At 45.1% G+C, this 11,146-nt stretch overlaps 1 protein-coding gene across 1 annotated transcript; it reads right to left on the minus strand.

Moving 5' to 3' along the window:
• Positions 1-305: 305 nt before the first annotated feature.
• Positions 306-2,275, minus strand: CBY3 (chibby family member 3). Its single transcript, XM_055428791.1, has 2 exons — positions 2,226-2,275; positions 306-993 (listed from the first exon to the last, which is right to left on the minus strand). The coding sequence occupies exons 1-2, from the start codon at positions 2,273-2,275 to the stop codon at positions 306-308; spliced, it is 738 nt and encodes a 245-aa protein (XP_055284766.1).
• Between the last annotated feature and the right edge of the window lie 8,871 nt (positions 2,276-11,146).

Consider the following 11,146-nt stretch of genomic DNA (forward strand, 5'->3'; position numbering starts at 1 on the left):
AAGAAAGCCATCGCTGTCACTGCCTTTCGCCGCCTGCCATCCTCGCCCCCTAGACTGCCTGTTGCCAGCCTGGCTCCCACTGCGCGTTCCCAGCGGGCTGCAAACTCCTTCCTACACAGCCCTATCGCATTCTCCGGAGACCGGCGGCGGGCGAGTTCCCGCTCCACCGCAGGCCGGAAGTGGGCTTCCCTGAACGCACGCGGCGTGCGCAACGCTCGCCGGGAGCCCGGCCCGGGCCCGCGCTCCGGAGCGACGCGCCTGCGGTGCCGAGCCAGGTGCGCATGCGCCGCACGGGTTTTATTGCGTCACCGCGACTCCGGAGCCCGCGGCTCGAGCATGGGCCGGCTGCCCGCGCCTTCGCGCTTGCGCGTCTTCCTCTGCCAGGCGCGCGCCGCGGCAGCCGGGCTGGCCTCGTGGTCGAGCTGCTTCTCCAGCAGGTGCATTCGGGCTGTGGTCTCCGTCAGCATGTCCATAAGCAGCTCCTGCTGCAGCTTCAGATAGTTGTTCTCCTCCAGCAGCACTTGGCTCTTGGCTCGCCGCACCTGTGCCTGCCAGCCGGCGATGGTCTGCGAGGGCAGCTGCGGCCGCGACCACACTGGCTGGCCTTCGGCGGTCCACCGTCCGCCGCGGAACACGAAGGCCTCGTCGCTGAGGCGCGTGCGGGGCGAGCCGTAGCTGAGGCCCAGCTCCGCCTGGCGCGTCTGGTGGTCCAACAGGTAGAAGGTGGACATGGAGGAGAGGCGGCGCAGCGGCGGGCGGCGCGGTGAGAAGCGCCGCGAGCAGTGGTCGGTCCAGAACTGCCGCAGCTGCTCCCACAGGCGGCTGGTGTAGCCCCAGGCCAGGCACCCAAAGGCCTCCAGGGTGAGGGCCGGGCGGGCCTCGTCAGGCGCACGGATGCCCGGAGCGGAGCCAAGAGGACCCGGCTGACTCAGGCTGCGCCCTTGCCTCTCAAGCCCCGATGTCCAGAATGATAAAGGCGAGCCAGGGGCACTGCTGGGGAGCAAAAGTATGGGTGAGCAGCCAGCTCAGGCGAGCTGTTCCACCCCCTATTCCCTAAAACCACGAGGCCTGGTGGGCAGGGCTCAGGCCTGCGACGGCGCTCGGGGCTGACAAGCTGCTGACCACTGAGGAGTCCATCCCTGCCCACTCGCCTAGCAGCAGTCTTCCCGGAAACATCTCCAAAGACCACTGGGTCTTGGGGCTAGATAGGCTGATGAAGGACCAGAGCCCTGCGCTCTTGAGTGCTGAGTGGCTGCTGGAAGGGGTTAATAGGCCCTTAGGGAAGGAGGGAATGATAGCAGAGGCAAGTAAAGATGCACAGGAATTTTGACAGGTACGTTGGGGGTGGATAAGGGAGAGCCTCTAGGCAGAGTGAAGGGCTCTGCAAGGCTCCAGTGTTGTACATGTGAGGAAGAGCTTGGGGGAGGGTCGGTGTAGGGTATTAATAGCAGAAGAGGAAGCTGGAAAGGGAGACCGGGGTGCTCTGTGAGGGTGTTGTACAGGCAGGCTCCAAAGTTTAGACTTCCTTCTGTGGGTTAGAGGGCACTACTGAAGGACTACAAAGGCAGTGGTAGATCTACATTCTGCAAAGTATCTGGGGGATGTCTAGCATACCCAACAGCGTTATTGCCCTTATTCACTTTACAACTTTGAACTGACTGACTTCTGCTTTGTGCCAGGCTGTGGTTTGGGTAGAGGGTCCCAAGCCCTCAAGATATTCCTAATCCATCTGGGAAGCCTGATGTGTGTGTTTAGATCACAGCCCCTTGTAGTCAGTTGGGTGGAGGCATGTGCCATGGGCTAGGACCTGTGCTTAGGATCTGAGCCAACAGTGGTTGTGCAGACTGGGCATTACTTTTATCCCAAGCAGACTACATGCTCAAGGAAGCTACAGTCCAGGTAACAGACATGTCCCATTCTCCTTTTGCTCATTCCTGTAAGTGCTAATTCTGTTGTGTGAGAAAGAGGACAGTGTTTTCTTTTAAATTCCTCTTTGCCCCATGGAGACTGAAAAGAACCCTGGGGCAGGGTTCCCTCTGTTAGGCCTCCATTAATTCAACACATGCTTATTTTTCACACAAACCTGGGCAGTAGTCCCCTAGATCTGGCTCAGGGGCATGTCTCTGGAAGACCACATAGGGCCTAAGGATAGAACCAGGCCCACCCTTGAGGTTGCATCTTTCCAGAGGACCCTTCCCCCGTAATCCTCACATGTCGTGCCTTACCTGGAGGATGTGTTCAAGATGCCAGGCTGCTGTCCTGGGCCTGGCCCCATCTCTGAACCACTCAGTTGCTTTTTACCAGCTATGACTCACAATGCCTCTAGGCCAGATCAGCTAAGCTATAAAACAGACCCCTGTATTCATTCAGCACACTTACTGAGGGCCTACTGTGTTCCAGGCATTGTTCTTAGGGTGTGGCAAAGATCTTCCCTCATTATTTTTAGATGGGGAGAAGGTCATGAGCAGAACCTAAGAAAGGAATATGTTCCAGGGGGATGAACAAAATAGTCCCTATTGAAGCTAACCAAGGGTGTCATGGGTCAGATTTCCCAGAAGCAGAGCCTGAGATGAGAATTTTTTGAGGGATTTATTGGGGAAGTGACGAAAGCAGGACAGGGCAGGGAAAAAAGGTAAAGCTAAGCAAGAACGTGGCCTCGAGTGGAGACAAGCTCTAGTGAGATCTAGTCAGGGAACTGTACAAAATTGTGTCACAGAGTTAGGTCTCCTTACTGCAAAGGAGCCAATCTTTTGTGCCCTTCTTTTCCCCCACCCACCTCTCATTTCAGTCGTCATTCTCAGGGGCAGCTGTGAGATGTCAACCAACAGTTAAGGCACCTATAGGGTGGGTGCACCTCCAGTAAAGGGATCTGCGGGATGTCAGCAGCTAACTACATTAATAAGAATTTCTGATTGTGATTCATGCCATGAAGAGAAGAGAAATACAGGAAGTGACTTTAGGACAAAATAAGGGATAGGAACCAATTTAGAACTGGCACTCAGTGAAGGCACTTGATATTCATGCCTAGACCTGAATGATGAGAAGGGGCTAGAGGCTCAAAGGAGCTGGACTTACCTGAAGGACAAGTGCTGTGTTGAGCAGTGGAAGGAAACAAAGTCATCCCTGTTCTCCAAACATGCTCAGTCAATTGCCATCACCTCTACTTAACTTTCCTTGCCCCAAGGGTCTCTTACAGGGGCGTCCAGTGTCCTGATGGCTCTCGAAGGAGTCATCCAGCTCCAGGGGAGCTCACAATGTAGCAGAACCAAGTGGTAGTGCCACCTCCCAGAAAATTTTTTTCTTGAACAGGTATGATTGACACAATAAACTACACGTTTATAATGTACTCTTTGATATGTTTGGATAATTTGATGTAAGAAATCATCACCAAAATCAAGATAGTGAAGATATCCATTACTTTCAGAGGTTTCCTTTGCTCCCATGACTATATAGATTAGTTTGTATTTTCTAGAATTTTATATAAATAGAATTATTTAGTATGTACTTTATTTCTGCACTAGCTTCTTGTAGCATAATTATTTTAGGTTGAAATTCATTCATTTTTTAGTGAGTAGTAATCCATTACTTGAAATAGCTCAACTGGAATTCCATCACCTCCACTAGCTTTGTTTGTAGTGATGCTTTCTAAGGCCCACTTGACTTCACATTCCAAGATGTCTGGCTCTAGGTCAGTGATCACGTTATCGTGACTATCTTGGTTGTGAAGATCTTTTTTGTACAGTTCATCTGTGTATTCTTGCAACCTCTTCTTAATATCTTCTGCTTCTGTTAGGTCCATACCATTTCTGTCCTTTATCGAGCCCATCTTTGCATGAAATGTTCCCTTGGAATCTCTAATTTTCTTGAAGAGATCTCTTGTTTTTCCTATTCTGTTGTTTTCCTCTATTTCTTTGCATTGATCACTGAGGAAGGCTTTCTTATCTCTCCTTGCTATTCTTTGGAACTCTGCATTCAGATGCTTATATCTTTCCTTTTCTCCTTTGCTTTTCGCCTCTCTTCTTTTCGCAGCTATTTGTAAGGCATCCTCAGACAGCCATTTCGCTTTTTTGCATTACTTTTCCATGGGGATGGTCTTGGTCCCTGTCTCCTGTACAATGTCACGAACCTCCGTCCATAGTTCATCAGGCACTCTGTCTGTCAGATCTAGTCCCTTAAATCTATTTCTCACTTCCACTGTATAATCATAAGGGATTTGATTGAGGTCATATCTGAATGGTCTAGTGGTTTTCCCTACTTTCTTCAATTTAAGTCTGAATTTGGCAATAAAGAGTTCATGATCTGAGCCACAGTCAGCTCCTGGTCTTGTTTTCGCTAACTGTATACAGCTTCTCCATCTTTGGTTGCAAAGAATATAATCAATCTGATTTCGGTGTTGACCATCTGGTGATGTCCATGTGTAGAGTCTTCTCTTGTGTTGTTGAAAGAGGGTGTTTGCTATGACCAGTGCATTCTCTTGGCAAAACTCTATTAGCCTTTGCCCTGCTTCATTCCATGCTCCAAGGCCAAATTTGCCTGTTACTCCAGGTGTTTCTTGACTTCCTACTTTTGCATTCCAGTCCCTTATAATGAAAAGAACATCTTTTTGGGGTGTTAGTTCTAAAAGGTCTTGTAGGTCTTCATAGAACCGTTCAACTTCGACTTCTTCAGCGTTACTGGTTGAGGCATAGGCTTGGATTACTGTGATATTGAATGGTTTGCCTTGGAAACAAACAGAAATCATTCTGTCGTTTTTAAGATTGCATCCAAGTACTGCATTTTGGACTCTTTTGTTGACCATGATGGCTACTCCATTTCTTCTAAGGGATTCCTGCCCACAGTAGTAGATATAATGGTCATCTGAGTTAAATTCACCCATTCCAGTCCATTTTAATTCACTGATTCCTAGAATGTCTATCCCAAAGAAAGGGAATGCCAAAGAATGCTCAAACTACCGCACAATTGCACTCATCTCACACGCTAGTAAAGTCATGCTCAAAATTCTGCAAGCCAGTCTTCAGCAATATGTGAACCGTGAACTCCCAGATGTTCAAGCAGGTTTTAGAAAAGGCAGAGGCACCAGAGATCAAATTGCCAACATCCGCTGGATCATGGAGAAAGCAAGAGAGTTCCAGAAAAACATCTATTTCTGCTTCATTGACTATGCCAAAGCCTTTGACTGTGTGGATCACAATAAACTGTGGAGCATTCTGAAAGAGATGGGAATACCAGACCACCTGACCTGTCTCTTGAGAAACCTGTATGAAGGTCAGGAAGCAACAGTCAGAACTGTACATGGAACAACAGACTGGTTCCAAATAGGAAAAGGAGTACATCAAGGCTGTATATTGTCACCTTGCTTATTTAACTTATATGTAGAGTACATCATGAGGAACGCTGGGCTGGAAGAAGCACAAGCTGGAATCAAGATTGCCAGAAGAAATATCAGTAACCTCAGATATGCAGATGACACTACCCTTATGGCAGAAAGTGAAGAGGAACTCAAAAGCCTCTTGATGAAAGTGAAAGAGGAGAGTGAAAAGGTTGGCTTGAAGCTCAACATTCAGAAAACAAAGATCATGGCATCTGGTCCCATCACTTCATGGGAAACAGATGGAAAAACAGTGGAAACAGTGTCAGACTTTATTTTTTGGGGCTCCAAAATCACTGCAGATGCTGATTGCAGCCATGAAATTAAAAGACGCTTGCTCCTTGGAAGGAAAGTTATGACCAACCTTGATAGTATATTAAAAAGCAGAGACATTACTTTGCCAACAAAGGTCCGTCTAGTCAAGGCTATGGTTTTTCCCGTGGTCATGTATGGATGTGAGAGTTGGACTGTGAAGAAAGCTGATCGCTGAAGAATCGATGCTTTTGAACTGTGGTGTTGGAGAAGACTCTTGAGAATCCCTTGTACTGCAAGGAGATCCAACCAGTCCATTCTAAAGGCGATCAATCCTGGGTGTTCATTGGAAGGACTGATGCTAAAGCTGAAACTGCAATACTTTGGCCACCTCATGCGACGAGTTGACTCACTGGAAAAGACTGATGCTAGGAAAGGTTGGGGGCAGGAGGAGAAGGGGACGACAGAGAATGAGATGGCTGGATGGCATCACCGACTCTGTGGACATGAGTTTGAGTGAACTCCGGGAGTTGCTGATGGACAGGGAGGCCTGGCGTGCTGTGATTCATGGGGTCGCGGAGAGTCGGACACGACTGAGCGACTGAACTGAACTGAACTGAATTCATTACTTGGAAATACCACAGTTTGTTTTTCCATCTACCTGTTGATGGGTTCTTCCCATCTGAGGGTCTATACGGCTGCTCTAAATATCTGTATAATGTCTTTGTGTGGCCATATGCTTCAGTTTTTCTTGAGTAAATACCTAGGAATAGGATGGCTAGGTAATATGATGTGTATGTTTACCTTTTTGTGAAGTTACCAGTTTTCCCAGTAAGTTGTACCATATCCCACCAGCAGTGAAAAAGTTTCTCTTCCTGTTCCTCCACATACTTGCCAACAGTATGGTAAATCCCTTCAATTTTAGTTATTCTAGTGGGTGTGTCTAAATTGTGATCCTGATTTCTTTTCTCTGTTGGCTGATATGTTGAGTGTCTTTTCATGTGTCTATTTGTTACCCACCTTGCTGTTGATCAGTCACATGATGAACAATAAAGTTCTGTCCAGTTCGGTCTCTCAGTCCTGTCCAATTCTATGATCCCATGGACTACAGCACGTCAGGCTTCCCTGTCCATCACCAACTCCTGGAGTTCACTCAGACTCACGTCCATCGGGTTGGTGATGCCATCCAACCATCTCATCCTCTGTCCTCCCCTTCTCCTTCTACCTTCAATCATTCGTAGTAGCATCAGGGTCTTTTCAAATGAATTAGTTCTTCGCATCAGGTGGCCAAAGTTTTGAAGCTTCAGCATCAGTCCTCCCAATGAATATTCAGGACTGATTTCCTTTGTAATGGACTGGTTCGATCTCCTTGCTGTCCACGGAACTCTCAAGAGTCTTCTCCAACACCACAATTCAAAAGCATCAATTCTTTGGCAGTCATCTTTCTTTACAGTCCAACTCTCACAACCATGCATGACCACTAGAAAAACCAAAGCTTTGACTAGATGGACCTTTGTTGGCAAAGTAGTGTCTCTGCTCTTTAATATGCTGTCTAAGTTAGTCATAACTTTTCTTCCAAGGAGCAAGCATCTTTTAATTTCATGTCTGCAGGCACCATCTGCAGTGATTTTGGAGCCCAACAAAATAAAGTCTGTCACTGTTTCCACTGTGTCCCCATCTATTTGCCATGAGGTGATGGGACCAGATGCCATGATCTTAGTTTTTTGAATGTTGAGTTTTAAGGCAACTTTTTGACTCTCCTCTTTCACTTTCATCAAGAGGCTCTTTAGTTCTTCTTCACTTTGTGCCGTAAGGTTGGTCATCACCTGCATATCTGAGGCTATTGATATTTCTCCCTGCAATCTTGATTCCAGCCCGGCATTTCTCATGATGTACTCTGCATGTAAGTTAAATAAACAGGGTGACAATATACAGCCTTGGCATACTCCTTTCCTTATTTGGAACCAGTCTGTTGCTCCATGTCCAGTTCTAACTGTTGCTTCTTGACCTGCATACAGATTTCAGGAGTCAGGTAAGGTGGTCTGGTATTCCCATCTCTGTAAAAATTTTCCACAGTTTATTGTGACCCACACAGTCAAAGGCTTTGTCTTAGTCCATCAAGCAGAAATAGACGTTTTTCTGGAACTCTCTTGCTTTTTTGATGATCCAACGGATGTTGGCAATTTGATCTCTTGTTCCTCTGCCTTTTCTAAATCCAGCTTGAACATCTGGAAGTTCACAGTTCATGTACTGTTGAAGCCTGGCTTGGAGAATTTTGAGCATTACTTTGCTAGCGTGTGAGATGAGTGCAATTATTCACTTGGCATTGCCTCTCTTTGAGATTGGAATGAAAACTGAGCTTTTCCAGTCCTGTGACCACTGTTGAGTTTTCCCAGTTTGCTGGCATGTTGAGTGCAGCACTTTCACAACATCATCTTTTAGGATTTGAGATAGTTTAACTGGAATTCCATTATCTTCACTAGCTTTGTTCGTAGTGATGCTTTCTAAGGACCACTTGACTTCGCATTCTGAACAATAAAGACATACCTGCAAATAGTGAGGTAAGGCTAGTCTTTTATAAATGGTGCTGGGTCAAATTGTCATCCATATGAAAAAAGCACTATCAACAAAAATTAACTGAAAATGGAACACAAAATGTAAAGTTAAACGGTGAAATATCTAGCTTCGCGAAGCATTCTTAAATATTACATGAAAAGAATGACTCTCAAAAGTAATAATTGATAAACTGGACTTTGTTCTTGTCTTTTGCCCTGTTTTTTTAAACTGGATTGTTTCGTTGAGTATAAGGCGTTCTTTAATGCTAGAAAAAAGTTTGTCAGATATGTTTTGCAAATGTTTTTTATCAGTCTCTGACTTGCCTATTAAAGCAAAAGTTTTTAATTTGAATAAAGTCCAGTTTATCAATTTTTACTTTTGAGAGTCATGCTTTTCATGTAATATTTAAGAATGCTTTGCCATACTAGAAATTTCACTGTTTTAACTTTACATTTTGTGTCCCATTTTCAGTTAATTTTTGTTGATAGTGTTTTTCATGTGGATGACAAGTTGACTCAGCACCGTTTTAGAAGACTAGCCTTCCCTCACTATATATGTTATTTATGTTATGTCTTTTTTGTTCATCATGTGACTGTGTGTATGACTGTTTCTGGGCTCCATGTGCTCTTCTATTGATCTTTTTATTCTTGTACCAATACCATATTTTCTCAATTATTGTTTACAGTAAATCTTTATCTGAGAATGTAAATCTTCAAACTTTTTTTTAAACATTGCTTTGGTTTTCTATGTCCTTGGCATTTTCATATAATTTTAATTCCATATAATTGAATTTCTGTCCTAATTTTAGAATTAGAATGTCAATTTCCAACAAATAAATCCTTACACTCACTGTTCAGAGTTCTCTCTTATCATCAGAATAAGCTTGAATCAGCCCTCAGAAGGTTGTCTGATAGACATGGAATCAGAGCCCAGTTCAGTTCAGTTGCTCAGTTGTGTCCGACTCTTTGCGACCCCATGAATCACAGCACGCCAGGCCTCCCTGTCCATCACCAACTCCCGGAGTTCACTCAAACTCATGTCCACAGAGTCGGTGATGCCATCCAGCCATCTCATTCTCTGTCGTCCCCTTCTCCTCCCACCCCCAACCTTTCCCAGCATCAGAGTCTTTTCCAGTGAGTCAACTCATCGCATGAGGTGGCCAAAGTATTGCAGTTTCAGCTTTAGCATCAGTCCTTCCAATGAACATCCAGGATTGATCTCCTTTAGAATGGACTGGTTGGATCTCCTTGCAGTCCAAGGGACTCTCAAGAGTCTTCTCCAGCACCACAGTTCAAAAGCATCAATTCTTCGGCGCTCAGCTTTCTTCACAGTCCAACTCTCACATCCGTACATGACCACGGGAAAAACCATAGCCTTGACTAGACGGACTTTTGTTGGCAAAGTAATGTCTCTGCTTTTTAATATACTATCAAGGTTGAATCAGAGCCCAGGAATATTTTAATCCAACCAATCACACTTTCCCCTTCTCTTCCTCAGTCCCTCTTCTGCTTCTCCCTAGTTGTGTCTATGTTATTAAAGCTCATTTTCATTTATACTCATGACATTTCAGGAAGATCCTGAGTGGTCATCAGGAATAGTATGCAGCAACTTTCAATTTCCCTTATTCCCACGGTCTGCAAAAAAGGAAAAGCTACAAAACCCAAGGTAGTCTTTTTTGATGGTCTGAACAGAAGTTTAGAGGAGGAATAATTCCGACTTAACATGTTAACTCATTTCACAAGCAGACCTTATCTTATTTGAGGAAATTTAATGAAAAATAAATATTTTTTTTTTTTGCCACACAGTGCTACATGCAAGATCACAGTTCTCCAACCTGGGATCAAACCTATCCTTCCACCCAAAAGTGGAATTGTGGAGCCCCAACCGCTGAACTGAGGGAAGTCCTGAAAACTAGAATTTGAGGACCCACAATCAGTAACAATGGTTCCTGACTTCTTTGAGGGACTTGGTCTCCAAGTCACTGAAAAGACCAGACTTGGAGCCTGTGAGGAAAGGAGTAAGGAAATCAGATCTTGACAGGCCTGAGTTTAAGGACATAAAGTTCAGTCTGATGGCACAGGGAAAAGGAAAGAGGTCCTAAAAAATAATTTGCTTTTCTTCACGGCTATAGTAACTATAAATATCAGTGGATCCCTTCTCTTAGCAACCAAGAATACTTCTAAAGCAAAATCTTGTTCACCCTCATGATCATCTCAACCTAATTTCTAAGATAATCTGTTAGTAATATTTATCCTTCCCTGAAACAATGAAGGGTTGTTTGTGCTAATAGTAGCTTTTAAAAACATAAATATTTGCATTTATATTAAATCTGATAGAAACAGTAATTCAAGAAGTACAGAAAAAGGAAAACATACAAAATACACATGCCTTCATTTTCCAGTCAGTTGCCTGAGGTGACCTCTAAAAATGATACACTCTTCACTTGACCCAGAAAACCTCACAGAATCCTGCAGATCAAGAGGTTCAGATCTTTGTGTTCACTCTGAGAACGTTCATGAAACTGCCCAGGCCATTAAAGGTGTGCATATCCAAAAAGCCACCAAGTATCTGAAGGAGGACGCTTTAAAGAAGCAATGTGTGCCGTTCCATCAGTACAGTGGTGGAGTTGGTAGGTGTGCACAGGTCAAACAGTGGGGTGGACGCAGGGCCGGTGGCCCAAAAAGAGTGCTGAAGTTTTACTGTACATGCTCAGAAATGCAGAGAGTAATGCTGAACTTGAGGGCTTAGATGGTCATTGAGCACACCCAGGTGAACAAAGCCCGCAGGACTTCCAGAGCTCATGGTCGGATCAACCCATACGTGAGCTCTCCTTGCCACATGGAGGTGACCCTTGCTGATACCGGATTTTTTCTAAACCAGAAGAGGAGGTTGCACAGAGCAAAAAGATATCACAGAAGAAACTGAAGATACAAAAACTTATGGCCTGGTAATAAATGCCACAAAAATGCA

The sequence above is a fragment of the Moschus berezovskii genome, chromosome 8 (assembly GCF_049115385.1).
Source record: "Moschus berezovskii isolate FMDL1 chromosome 8, NW_MosBer_1.0, whole genome shotgun sequence".
Lineage (NCBI taxonomy): Eukaryota > Metazoa > Chordata > Mammalia > Artiodactyla > Moschidae > Moschus > Moschus berezovskii.

Bases quoted from the DNA above. Each gene is read 5' to 3' on its own strand.
- CBY3 (XM_055428791.1), bottom strand. From the start codon at position 2,275: ATGGGGCCAGGCCCAGGACAGCAGCCTGGCATCTTGAACACATCCTCC. The intron at 994-2,225 runs GTAAGGCACGAC...TTTGCTCCCCAG, and splicing joins ATCTTGAACACATCCTCCAG to CAGTGCCCCTGGCTCGCCTT.